Source organism: Bufo bufo, chromosome 5, assembly GCF_905171765.1.
Source record: "Bufo bufo chromosome 5, aBufBuf1.1, whole genome shotgun sequence".
NCBI classification, from domain to species: Eukaryota; Metazoa; Chordata; class Amphibia; order Anura; family Bufonidae; genus Bufo; species Bufo bufo.
Window position 1 is genome coordinate 361,359,046 of NC_053393.1, and position 14,146 is coordinate 361,373,191.

The 14,146-nt window shown below is 47.4% G+C and overlaps 1 protein-coding gene across 2 annotated transcripts in view; it reads left to right on the top strand.

Annotated features, from left to right (window-relative positions):
* The first annotated feature begins 4,408 nt into the window (after positions 1 to 4,408).
* NFX1 (nuclear transcription factor, X-box binding 1) overlaps positions 4,409 to 14,146 on the top strand; it is a 128,569-nt gene continuing 118,831 nt past the window's right edge. For both annotated transcript variants that reach the window (XM_040431493.1, XM_040431494.1), the window contains exons 1-2: positions 4,409 to 4,614; positions 10,817 to 11,872. In XM_040431493.1, coding sequence (XP_040287427.1) covers positions 4,593 to 4,614; positions 10,817 to 11,872 — 1,078 coding nt within the window. In that variant the 5' untranslated portion in view covers positions 4,409 to 4,592. The remainder of the gene's footprint in view (positions 4,615 to 10,816; positions 11,873 to 14,146) is intronic.

Consider the following 14,146-nt stretch of genomic DNA (forward strand, 5'->3'; position numbering starts at 1 on the left):
CGTTTATGACGTGGGAGGGTGTGATGTTATGTGGCAGCTGGGAGCTTACAGCTTGTGCAGGAAGTCCTTTGTTTCAGCTCTAGCATTCCGTCACACGACCCAACGATGATGTCATCACCCTCCTGTTGAAGAAGGAGGAGGGGGGCTGCTTTGGTGCTATAAAGCCCCCAGCATGGCAGACATGCTCTGGCTTGGATTCCTGGTCTGCAATGAGACACATGGGAGCTGCACCCTGAAGAGAGGCCACATGGCCCTGAAAAATGGCTGAGTACCAACCATCCCCTAACCCCTGGCTGCTGACTTCATGTCTCAGCATTAATCCTTGATGAGCCTGTACCCTGGAAGCAGCCCAGTCACCCCCTGTATAACCCTTGGTTACCCTTAACCTCTCCTGCCCTGAGTCCCCCTATAATCCTAATATCCCCTGTGTTCCCCTAGGATTGTAGATCCCTCATATCCCCTGTTCCGTAATAACCCCTGGTTATTCCCCGTAGGGATAATACCGTAATAGTGTATTGGTATAGCGTGTGTACTTATATTGTTGTGTGCTGCTATAAATATATATCTATTCCATTGATATAGATATATATAATTATAAGCAAATATTAGACTGTGACATATAGTGTGTGAATAAATCCCTGCAGAGCATTAACCTCTGCATTGCCCTGTCCCTGCAGAGTCCTGACCATTAACCCTTCAATGCCTGATCCCTGCTACCACTGCCCTGATAACTCATAACCCTGTGTCCCTTGGCCTGCAGGTATTAATCCCCTGCAGAGCCACCATTGTGTTTAACTCCTTGTACCCCATAGGGACAGTGATTAGTCAGGCGGGTGGGTTACTGATATTTGTGTGTATGCGAATGTATTATTGTATTATATAGATAGTGTGTGGGGTGGAATTTGGGATTGTGCTGTGTAGAGTAGTTAGGCTTGTATTGTGTTTATTGTAGTACCATTTCTATACTGCGGTGTGTACTTCTGTATGTATATATATTCATATCCATTGATCTATGAATATATATAGATATAGCATATTGTTAGACTTGTATAATTGTATTGTGTAATAAATATTCCTTATTGTTCATAATACAGTGTATGGTGTTTTTACTAGTCGCCGCCTTAGTATAGTGATAGTATGTCGCACGTAGTGTAGTTCAGTGTAATGTATATGCAATCAGAGGTAATCAGTAGTGTTTTATGTTTATTTAGGTATAAATGGGCGGAGTCATCAATAGACGGCTCCTCCCATTTATAAATATATAATTATCGATATTTGCTTAAATGTGAAAATTCCCAGCCCCAATACCTTTGACCCATGGGTAGAGAAAGGTATTGGGCTGCCCTTTATCTCACAGGACCCCTCGTTATCCTAACACTGGTGTCTGAACACCCTACCTTCAGAGGATTGCGTCCTCTGCTACACATCCCTCTGCACCAACAGATAAGGATGGCCACCCTACTAGGTTAGGATAACTGGAGTTCTGTGGACAAAGCACCATCTTGTTATTGATGGCACCGCATCCCCGTCCACCCATGTGTACCCAGGCTGATTTCCCCCTGTGATCCCGTCTTGTGGGGGCCCGCAGAACCAATGGCATAATCAAGCCCTGGCTCCTCAGGACCCCACAACACAAGAACACAGTCCACACTCTGCTGCCAAACACTCTGCGTCCAATCCCTATCAGAGCTGTGCTACCTGACCGGACTAGAATCAAGTGCGCAGCACAACATTACACCAATGTTGTCTGTCCGCCCCAGTCCCCAGCGGAACACAGCCCTACCGAAAACCTTGAGCACAACAGCGCTATCTGTATCGATCCGAGACCCTGGCTGCCCAGAATAATATCACATCATCCTTTGTGTAGGATTTCCCGTGTGAAATTATCTGCTCGCGAGCCTATACGTTCTCGATCCACAGTATAACACTGTTCCACTGCAAGGGGACACAGAATGAAACAAACACAGCAGCGACTGGACTTACAGCAAGGAATGTAAACTACAAAAATCAGCATGGTGGAACACATCCGTAGACAAGGCCCACCACCACCAACATCAAGAAAAACTTACAAACAGATAACAAAAACACACAACATGGACATACACAGGGAACAATTGTATAATTGTATTGTGTAATAAATATTCCTTATTGTTCATAATACAGTGTATGGTGTTTTTACTAGTCGCCGCCGTAGTATAGTGATAGTATGTCGCACGTAGTGTAGTTCAGTGTAATGTATATGCAATCAGAGGTAATCAGTAGTGTTTTATGTTTATTTAGGTATAAATGGGCGGAGTCATCAATAGACGGCTCCTCCCATTTACGAATATTAATTATCGATATTTGCATAAATATGGGTGATTAATATTCCCCCTTAACAGCGTTCATGAGCAGGCCATATGTCCCAGAGCGGCATCAATCATGTCCCATGATAATATGAGTCTGGGACGGTAGTCCCGCGGGTCGCTCGATGTGCACTGCATTATAGTAAACTATGAAGCTATGCCCTGCTCACAGACTGTATATCTCAGATGGCATATGTTTATGTGCATGGACCCTTATTAGAATAGTGGGAGAAATAAGGTTCTCCTTCTGGAGCCAGTAATATGGTAGAATAGGAATGTTAGGAGGAGGGCCTCCTGGAGCCAGTAGGATATGCTTTAGAGGTGTTAGAAAGAAGTCCTCCTCCTGGAGTCAGTAATCTAGCCTGTTCACTATAGAATCAGCTAGAATGGAGTTGTTAGAAGCAGGTCCTCCTCTATTATCATTGCTAGAAGCTGCAGAGGTGTTAGAAGGAGGTCCTCCTCTATTATCAATAATATAAGCTGCAGAGTTGTTAGGAGGTCCTCCTCTATTATCAGTAATATAAGCTGTAGAGGTGTTAGAAGGAGGTCCTCCTCCTGGAGTCAGTAATCTAGCCCGTTCACTATAGAATCAGCTAGAATGGAGTTGTTAGAAGGAGGTCCTCCTCTATTATCATTGCTAGAAGCTGCAGAGGTGTTAGAAGGAGGTCCTCCTGTATTATCAATAATATAAGCTGCAGAGTTGTTAGAAGGTCCTCCTCTATTATCAGTAATATAAGCTGTAGAGGTGTTAGAAGGAGGTCCTCCTCTGTTATCAGTAATATAAGCTGTAGAGGTGTTAGAAGGAGGTCCTCATCCTGGAGTCAGTAATCTAGCCCGTTCACTATAGAATCAGCTAGAATGGAGTTGTTAGAAGGAGGTCCTCCTCTATTATCATTGCTAGAAGCTGCAGAGGTGTTAGAAGGAGGTCCTCCTCTATTATCAGTAATATAAGCTGCAGAGGTGTTAGAAGGAGGTCCTCCTCTACTATCAGTAATATAAGCTGTAGAGATATTAGAAGAAGGTCCTCCTCCTGGAGTCAGTAACCTAGTCTTTTCTATACAGAGCAGGCTAGAATGGAGTGGGCAGAAGGAGGTCCTCCTGTATTTGCTGTGGCTTATTGAGTTAATATTGGTCCTCTCTGAGAAGTCCTTAATCTAGTCGGCTGTGGCAGATAAAACTGTGAAATTAAAATACATGAAGGGCGTGCTCATGTGGTCGGCGTGGTTTTACAGCCATTAATGAGAGTGTTAACAGAATAGCCGCGCTGTGTGAACACAACTGTAAAACTCTGAATTTGATCATGTCGGCTTTAGAATTACATCATTGGTGTAGGAAATTATGAACCAGTCGGGCCACCCCTTTCCCGCCATTCCTCCTTATTTAGAACTGGTGTAGGTGACTTGGAAGGGGAAGAAGTCTTAGATTTTGCCGCAAATCACCTTTGCGAAAAAATCTGCACCAAAAATACACCAAAAGGTCGTATATATTTGAAAATAAATGACCCCTTAGTTCTATTTTTATGTATTTGTGAAAACAAGCAGAATGGAATTTTTTCTATTGCATCGATAAAAATATATATGAAAAAATTATATAGGAAATTCATAAATCTAGTAAAACAGTTTCCAGAATTAAGAATGCAAAGAATTTATTAAGTAACATAAAGAACAGGAGGACCTCCTCCTAACAACTCCATTCTAGCCTGCTCTACACTGAACAAGTTAGAATACTCACTCCAGGGTGAGGACCTCATTGTAACAACTCCATTCTAGCCTGCTCTACACTGAACAGGCTAGATTTCTGACTCCAGGGTGAGGACCTCATTGTAACAACTCCATTCTAGTCTCAACCCTGCCGCGATACCTTCACGTTGTAAAAACCACGTACACGCACTACGCATCACCCTTCTTTGACGTAAACTTGCTCAGGCACAAACGGCAGCCGCTCCATGCGCCGCTGATCATTGCGCAATTTCGCAAGCCAGAAGCCAGTGCAACGTATCTGTTACACCGCCTAATGACAAAATAAAGCTGATTGAAGACGAAAAAAAAAAAAAAAAAAACACGAGAGGCGTGGCTTCTCAGGACATGCGCCTTGGGACCTGGGATGATGGGTACGGTGACTAGCAGCGTGTGACGTCAGCAGAAGGCAGGAACACGGGTCTGTTTCAGTGGAGCTGCGGTCGTGCTTTCTAGGATCCTCACCGGGGACAACACGTCACGTGATCTGTTCGGTGTTTACGAGGGAGGAATGGCGGAGGCGCAGCCCTCAGGTACTATTTGAGGAGATCCGTTCACTTCGCAATGACTGAGTTCCTTGTGTGTCCTATGGCAGTAGACTGTGACGTGTAGTTTGTGTATCCCTCTATAGGTTCGTCTCCTCTTAGCAGCCTGGACAGTGTATGCCTCCAGCATGTCAGCAGCCCGACAATGTAATACATGCCAACTGTCAGCAGCCCGGCCAGTGTAGTAGATGCCTCCAGTCCTGTCAGCAGCCCGGCCAGTGTAGGAGATGTCTCCTGTCCTGTCAGCAGCCCGGCCAGTGTAGTAGATGCCTCCAGTCCTGTCAGCAGCCCGGCCAGTGTAGTAGATGCCTCCAGTCCTGTCAGCAGCCTGGCCAGTGTAGTAGATGCCTCCAGTCCTGTCAGCAGCCCGGCCAGTGTAGTAGATGTCTCCAGTCCTGTCAGCAGCCCGGCCAGTGTAGTAGATGTCTCCTATCAGCAGCCCGGCCAGTGTAGTAGATGCCTCCAGTCCTGTCAGCAGCCCGGCCAGTGTAGTAGATGTCTCCTGTCCTGTCAGCAGCCCGGCCAGTGTAGTAGATGTCTCCAGTCCTGTCAGCAGCCTGGCCAGTGTAGTAGATGTCTCCTGTCAGCAGCCCGGCCAGTGTAGTAGATGTCTCCTGTCAGCAGCCCGGCCAGTGTAGTAGATGTCTCCTGTCAGCAGCCCGGCCAGTGTAGTAGATGTCTCCTATCAGCAGCCCGGCCAGTGTAGTAGATGCCTCCAGTCCTGTCAGCAGCCCGGCCAGTGTAGTAGATGCCTCCAGTCCTGTCAGCAGCCCGGCCAGTGTAGTAGATGCCTCCAGTCCTGTCAGCAGCCCGGCCAGTGTAGTAGATGCCTCCAGTCCTGTCAGCAGCCCGGCCAGTGTAGTAGATGCCTCCAGTCCTGTCAGCAGCCCGGCCAGTGTAGTAGATGTCTCCAGTCCTGTCAGCAGCCCGGCCAGTGTAGTAGATGTCTCCAGTCCTGTCAGCAGCCCGGCCAGTGTAGTAGATGTCTCCAGTCCTGTCAGCAGCCCGGCCAGTGTAGTAGATGTCTCCAGTCCTGTCAGCAGCCCGGCCAGTGTAGTAGATTCCTCCTGTCAGCAGCCCGGCCAGTGTAGTAGATGTCTCCAGTCCTGTCAGCAGCCCGGCCAGTGTAGTAGATGTCTCCAGTCCTGTCAGCAGCCCGGCCAGTGTAGTAGATGTCTCCTGTCAGCAGCCCGGCCAGTGTAGTAGATGTCTCCTGTCAGCAGCCCGGCCAGTGTAGTAGATGTCTCCTGTCAGCAGCCCGGCCAGTGTAGTAGATGTCTCCTGTCAGCAGCCCGGCCAGTGTAGTAGATGTCTCCAGTCCTGTCAGCAGCCCGGCCAGTGTAGTAGATGTCTCCAGTCCTGTCAGCAGCCCGGCCAGTGTAGTAGATGCCTCCTGTCAGCAGCCCGGCCAGTGTAGTAGATGCCTCCAGTCCTGTCAGCGGCCCGGCCAGTGTAGTAGATGTCTCCAGTCCTGTCAGCAGCCCGGCCAGTGTAGTAGATGTCTCCAGTCCTGTCAGCAGCCCGGCCAGTGTAGTAGATTCCTCCTGTCAGCAGCCCGGCCAGTGTAGTAGATGTCTCCAGTCCTGTCAGCAGCCCGGCCAGTGTAGTAGATGTCTCCAGTCCTGTCAGCAGCCCGGCCAGTGTAGTAGATGTCTCCTGTCAGCAGCCCGGCCAGTGTAGTAGATGTCTCCTGTCAGCAGCCCGGCCAGTGTAGTAGATGTCTCCTGTCAGCAGCCCGGCCAGTGTAGTAGATGTCTCCTGTCAGCAGCCCGGCCAGTGTAGTAGATGTCTCCTGTCAGCAGCCCGGCCAGTGTAGTAGATGCCTCCAGTCCTGTCAGCAGCCCGGCCAGTGTAGTAGATGTCTCCAGTCCTGTCAGCAGCCCGGCCAGTGTAGTAGATGCCTCCTGTCAGCAGCCCGGCCAGTGTAGTAGATGCCTCCAGTCCTGTCAGCAGCCCGGCCAGTGTAGTAGATGTCTCCAGTCCTGTCAGCAGCCCGGCCAGTGTAGTAGATGTCTCCAGTCCTGTCAGCAGCCCGGCCAGTGTAGTAGATGTCTCCAGTCCTGTCAGCAGCCCGGCCAGTGTAGTAGATGTCTCCAGTCCTGTCAGCAGCCCGGCCAGTGTAGTAGATGTCTCCAGTCCTGTCAGCAGCCCGGCCAGTGTAGTAGATGTCTCCAGTCCTGTCAGCAGCCCGGCCAGTGTAGTAGATGCCTCCTGTCAGCAGCATTCCTTAGTGCTGATAGAGCTGAGCTTGTAGCATAGGGCACGTGGAGAACTGGATGCAGCTTTGTTATGTAATAGATTATGCTATGGATGCGTTGATTGCTGTGCACAGTTGTGTGTAGATGTAAGGCTACTGTCACATTAGCGTTTTCAATTCTGCCATTGAGATCAATTCCGGAAGAAAACGCTTTAGTTTTGTCCCCATTCATTGTCAATGGGGACCAAACTGAACTGAATGAAATGGAGTGGACTAAAATGCATTCTGTTCCATTTTGCTGCTTTCCCATCGCGGACAGCATAAAGCTGTAAGCAGTGTCTTTCTGTCCGCGATGTGGTGCGGAGCAAGACTGGTCCGTCCTGACACACAATGTAAGTCAATGGGGACGGATCCGTTTTCTCTGACAATGTGGAGGCAGCGTTTTGGTGTCCGCCTCCAGAGCAGAATGGAGACTGAACGGAGGCAAACTGATGCATTCTGAGCGGATCCTTTTCCATTCAGAATGCATTAGAATACAAACTGATCCGCTTTGGACCACTTGTGAGGGCCCTGAACGGATCTGACAAACTGAAAGCCAAAACGCAAGTGTGAAAGTAGCCTAAAATGTAAGTAACCTCTGGCCGGCGGTACGTGTCAGCAGCAGGGTGGCCACTGACCTTTACATAACACAGGAATTTGTGACTAACACAAATTGTGCAATCATCTTATTGCTCTTTTCCATTGTCAGACGCTATAATGATAGATCTGCTATAATGACCTGTCAGTCGCCTGGGTTATTACTATGGTGGTTGTAGTTTATTAGGGAAGGGTCGTGCTACCTTAGTGTTGGATCCAGTATACCCTTGTGGGGTGGGCTGCTGTGCCCTAGAAATGCAGATGGTATTACATGGATCTTTTTTGGAGACACGTTTATATTCTATGTCCATGAACCTTTCCTAATAGGAAATGTCATCAGAAAATGGCCCATTGTTTAAATCAAGTTTTTACGTTAAACATTTTAAGATTTTTCCATATTACTGTCTATTAAAACACATAAAACACTGCAGATTTCACACCACTAGCCTCATGCTAAGGCAGTGTAAAGGGGCCTTAAAGGGATTGGCCCATCTCATACATTGGGGGCATATCGCTTTGATTGTCCCCAATGTCTGATAGGTGCGAGTCCCAGAGATGGGACGCGCACCTATCTCTAGAACAGAGTCTGCAAACTGGGAGTGCAGCACGCTCAGCTATTTTCGGAAGCCCCATGGAAGTGACCTGGCCACCGCTCCATTCACTTCTATGGGGCTGACGTAAATAGTCGAGCCAGCACTATTTTTGGCAGTCCAGGAGAAATTAGTGGAGGGTGGCCGTGCATGCGCGATCCGCTCTCATTCACTTTGTGGGCTCCGTCTCTGGGACCCACACCTATCAGACATTGGTGGCATATCCTAGCAATATTCTCCCAATGTATGAGATGGGTCAAGCACTTTAAAGGGTTTGTCCAGGTTCTTAACCCCACCAGCCCCTCTGAGTGGGGCATCAGAACATTTTATGCTCCAATGCGCTCCCTTGCCCTGTGCTGCATATCGCAGGGCATGCCTTTTTCTTCATATCTGGTGACGTATCGGGCTTTCTCACAGTATGCTCAGGGCCGTCTTTAACAAGGGGCAGCTGCCCCGGGCCCAGTTGCTCCTGGGGGCCCAAGGCATCTGCCTCTTGAGCCCTGCTGGCCACTGCCCTGGGTGTCAGGCTGTCAGCTACACAGGGGGGTGCTGCCATGCCATGCCTGCCTGCCGGCACTCCAGGCAGCGAACTGTGAGAGCTGTGATTCTCTTAGGAGAAAGGACCTTAGATGACATCATCACCATGTGACCAGTAACTTAGCAATATTACTGGTCACATGGCTATGAGGTCATCAAAGGTCCTGTCTACCAGGAGTGTTGCTGCAGGAGAAGTTTGCTGTGGAGCATTTTTTGTGAAGATTACATTAGGAAAAGGTGACAGGGGCTGTTATACTAATATACTGTGGGGGGCTGTAAACTGTGGTGTGCTATACTGCTCTACTGTATACTGTGGGGGCTGTATACTGTGGTGTGCTATACTGCTCTACTGTATACTGTGGTGTGGTGTGCTATACTGCTCTACTGTATACTTTGGGGGCTGTATACTGTGGGGTGCTATATACTGTGAGGTACTGTATATTGTGGGGTGCTATAGTGCTCTACTGTATACTGTGGGGGGCTATACTGATTTACTGTATACTGCGGGGTGCTGTATACTGTGAGGTGCTGTATATTGTGGGGTGCTATAGTGCTCTACTGTATACTGTGGGGTGCTGTATACTGTGGGGGGCTATATTGATCTACTGTATACTGCGGGGTGCTGTATACTGTGAGGTGCTATATACTGTGAGGTACTGTATATTGTGGGGTGCTATAGTGCTCTACTGTATACTGTGGGGTGCTGTATACTGTGGGGGGCTATATTGATCTACTGTATACTGCGGGGTGCTGTATACTGTGAGGTACTGTATATTGTGGGGTGCTATAGTGCTCTACTGTATACTGTGGGGGGCTATACTGATCTACTGTATACTGCGGGGTGTTGTATACTGTGAGGTGCTATATACTGTGGGGTACTGTATATTGTGGGGTGCTATAGTGCTCTACTATATACTGTGGGGTGCTGTATACTGCATACTGAGGGGTGCTGTATACTATAGGGTGCTATACTGCATACTGTGTGGTGCTGTATACTATAGGGTGCTATACTGCATACTGTGGGTTGCTGTATACTATAGGGTGCTATACTGCATACTGTGTGGTGCTGTATACTGTGTGGTGCTGTATTGTATACTATAGGGTGCTATACTGCATACTGTGTGGTGCTGTATACTATAGGGTGCTATACTGTATACTGTGTGGTGCTGTATACTATAGGGTGCTATACTGCATACTGTGTGGTGCTGTATACTATAGGGTGCTATACTGTGTGGTGCTGTATACTATAGGGTGCTATACTACTGTGTGGTGCTGTATACTATAGGGTGCTATACTGTGTTGATGTATACTATAGGGTGCTATACTGCATACTGTGGGGTGCACTGTAACAGTAGGGTGAGCCGAGCCCCGGTCTCCTTCCTGCAGAGCGGTGCCCACTTCCAGCCTGAACCCAGCTGCCCAGAGCACTGATCCTGAGCCGCTGGAGTCTTCAGAACTGGAAGTATTTACAGTCATTCACTGTACTCTACCAGATGTGTGGATTTTTTGTGTGTGTGTTGTGGTGGAGGGCGTGATTGCCTTCTAAGGTGTGGGAAGGCGGGATCCAGGGGGCCCAAGTAAATTTTTGCCCAGGGTCCAATCAATATTAAAGACGGCCCTGAGTATGCTAGGGGGAGGTTTCCGCCTAGCATTTAGCCCAGGGACGTCACTGGCACTAATGTGTGGTCTTTAGCGCTGCTGTAGCCTGTAAAACAGCCTAGGGCAGAGCTAAAGACCGTCCATCAGTGCAGGGGACGTCACTGGGAAGCCTCTGCCTAGCAGTGTAAAAATGTAAACAAAAAAACCCTTGAAATGCTCTGAACCCGGACTTTGCGGCTTTATTTCCCAGACCACAGTCATGTGATTTAACCCTTTGTGCACTGACATATGCATATATTAGTAAAAAAAAAATGGTGCTATTGTTGTCTGTCGGCACTCGTTACCTGGCAGAATATCTGCCCATGTAAAGGCACCCTAATTCTTGCCCACTTTCTTTTTAGCGTTATACATCTATCTGGTTGTCTCCTCAGATACATGTTTCATGCTCAATATGGCTTTCTGAATGTTTTGAATTGCTGATTTAGGAATGCAAATGATCAGACATATGGGGAGAGTCACGTCTCGGCACACAAATGTTAGGTTTACGAAGGCAAATTCAGTTATCTCTAATGAATAGCCAGCTCAATGTAACCCGCTATCATTGTACTCACAGATTTGTCCTTTGTTTCAGGGCTCACAAAGTATAACCCTGAGGCTGCTGACTTTGTCCCTAGAGAGCACTTGAGTCATCACTCAGGCTGGAAAAATCATGGGAGAACTGAAAGCAATAGAAATTGGTCTAGAAACGTACCGGCCTCTCATCAGCAGCAGCCACCAAGGGAGAGCAATCATGACAGCCCTTCTCAGAAAGTGCTCTCCTACAACAGCTCTGCCACAAGTAACCAGGCAAGAGGCCAGCACGGGTCTCCAGAAATCACCAACAAACCTGTAAAGAATCACAGCTTTCAGAATCAAAGGTGGCAACGGTCTAGGAGTGAGAGATCTCACAATAGGAACCATTCAAGACAGCCTCTTTCTGATACTCCAGCAAGGACATCCTTTGTTGCCACCACACCGCTTGGTGACTGGCGTGTACGGACAAGAGATCCCAATGATTTAGGCTCATCAGAAAGCGAGAAAGAATTTGGCAGTGCTAACAGTCAAGGGGCCAAGCCAAAGAGACTAACCCATGGGGGATCTCTCAGAGGACCTCGTGACAGAACTAAACTTACATATGACAGGGAGAAACGGGTAGCTCCAAAGCAAAAAACGGATGAGTTGTTTGAGAACATTCCACCCCGAGATTTTGTGAAATCAGGGACACTTAAGGAGGATCATTTTAAAAGTAGAATTGATCGGTGTGATGGCGCAACGGAGAACAAGCAGAAGCATTCGGCTTCTTTTAATAAGCCATCACGAGAACCACTGGATTGGAAAAAAACACAGGATGATGTTCAGACATTTAAGCGAAATGAGGCTCAGAGCAGCAAGTTGTCGAGACATGACAAAAGCCAACCAGCAACATTTCCATCCAAGGAGAAGAAGACCAATCGGGGAACAGAACCTCCTCTTTCTAACACCTATAAAGAGGCGAAGTCTCGTGGACATCACTGGGTTTCTGATGGTGACAAACCAGCAGGAAGGAAGCATCCATCTCATGACCGTGCTTCTAAGTCATCTGTGCAGCCAGGCTTTAGTAGACAGTGGAAGAAGCATGATTTACCAAAGAGCAAGGAAACACATACAGGTAAGGTCATCTACATGACTGTGAAAAGTAAAATACTATACTTGGAGTAAATGCTTGGTGTCTTGGTTTTTCTTGGAAGAATTTCTCTCTTGCTGTGGAGAGACATGTTTTATTGCATCTAGGCCAGAAGAGCGTGAAATGTTCTTATGTATTATAACAGCATATTCAAGAAAATGTGTGATCAGAAAATGACTTAATCAAGTTAATGGTATTTTTAAGAATTGTTTTTTTTTTGTTTTTGTTTCTGTGCTACTACCTACAATATCTCACAAAAGTGAGTACACCCCTCACATTTTTGTAAATATTTTATTATTTCTTTTCATGGGACAACACTGAAGATATGACACTTTGATACAATGTACAGTAGTCAGTGTACAGCTTGTATAACAGTGTAAATTTGGTGTGCCCTCAAAGTAACTTAACACACAGCCATTAATGTCTAAACCTCTGGCAACAAGTGAGTACACCCCTAAGTGAAAATGTACAAATTGTGCACAATTAGCCATTTTCTCTCCCCGTTGTCATGTGACTCGTTAGTGTTATAAGGTCTCAGGTGTGCATGGGGAGCAGGTGTGTTACATTTTGGTGATACCACTCTCACACTCCCTTATACTGGTCACTGGAAGTTCAACATGGCACTTCAGGGCAAAGAACTCTCTGAGGATCTGAAAAAAAGAATTGTTGCTCTACATAAAGATGGCCTAGGCTATAAGAAGATTGCCAACACCCTGAAACTGAGCTGCAGCATGGTGGCCAAGACCCTACAGTGGTTTAACAAGACAGGTTCCACTTAGAACAGGCCTCGCCATGGTCGACCAAAGAGTGCACGTGCTCAGCGTCATATCCACAGGTTGTCTTGTCATAATAGATATGAGTGTCAGTGCTCAGACCATACGCCGCACATTGCATCAAATTGGCATGGCTGTTGGCTGTTGTCCCAGAAGAAAACATCTTCTAAAGATGATGCACAAGAAAGCGCACAAACAGTTTGCTGAAGACAAGCAGTTTAAGGAGATGGATTACTAGAACCATGTCCTGTGGTCTGATAAGACCAAGATAAACGTATCTGGTTCAGATGGTGTCAAGCGTGTGTGGTGGCAACCAGGTGAGAAGTACAAAGACAAGTGTGTCTTGCCTACAGTGAAGCATGGTGGTGCAAGTGTCATGGTTTGGGGCTACATGAGTGCTGTCGGCTGTGGGGTGCTAAGTTCATAGAGGGAACCATGAATGCCAACATGTACTGTGACATACTGAAGACGAGCATGATTCCCTCCATTCGGAAACTCGGCCGCAAACTGTTCCTCCTGTTACATTATCCGTCTTTCTTGGGTGAAGTAATTGCTTCAACATTGTCTACCGTGAATACTCTCATTTGTTCCTTGTCGCATGGCATCCCGTTCCATGGATGGCCTATTGGCTAGATACGGTACCTACAATCGCTTTATCCCCCGTCATAGGCAGGGCTGTGGAGTCAGAGTCGAGGAGTTGGAGTCGGTGGCAATTTTGGGTACCTGGAGTCGGCAAAAAATGAACCGACTCCGACTAGTTTTAAATTTGAATAAAAAATTAAAAAAAGCAAGTTTAAATGTCCCAATTCACAAAAAGTTATAATTAATTACTGTATTTTTCGCCCTATAAGACGCACCTGCCCATAAGACGCACCTAGGGTTTTGAGGAGGAAAATTAAGAAAAAAAATATTTTGAACCAAAAGGTGTGCTTTTGGTGGGTTTTGAACTAATGGTGGTCTGTGGATGGCACTGTTATGGGGGCATCTGTGGATGGCACATATACAGCATCTTATCTTATGTGTCATCCACAGATCCCCCCCCCCCCCCATAACAGTGTCCCTGTGTAGTGAATGGGGGCTGGCATCTGTTTCTGTAATGGCAGTGGGGCCCGGTGCCTGCTTCATTCATAAAGTGGGCGGAGAAGGCACGTGACTTAGTGAGCTACGCTACGAGTGCCCACCCGGCCTCCTGACTGCCAAGAAGTTAGTAGTAAGTAGTACAGCGCTAGATTTAAGATGATTGGAATACTTTAACAATACCCACAAGTTAGATATGATTACCGTATACTACAGTGAGCGGGGCCCGGTGTAGTAGAATACAGTGACTGCACCGGGCCCCGCTGCCATTACAGAAACAGACGCCGGCCCCTCCTCCCCCTCACCGGGCGGCCGCAGCACTCGCCCCATAAGACGCACTGCTATTTTTCCCCCACTTTTGCAAAAAATACGGTACTTCTCTACTGTAAGAATAAAGGCCAATGCATGC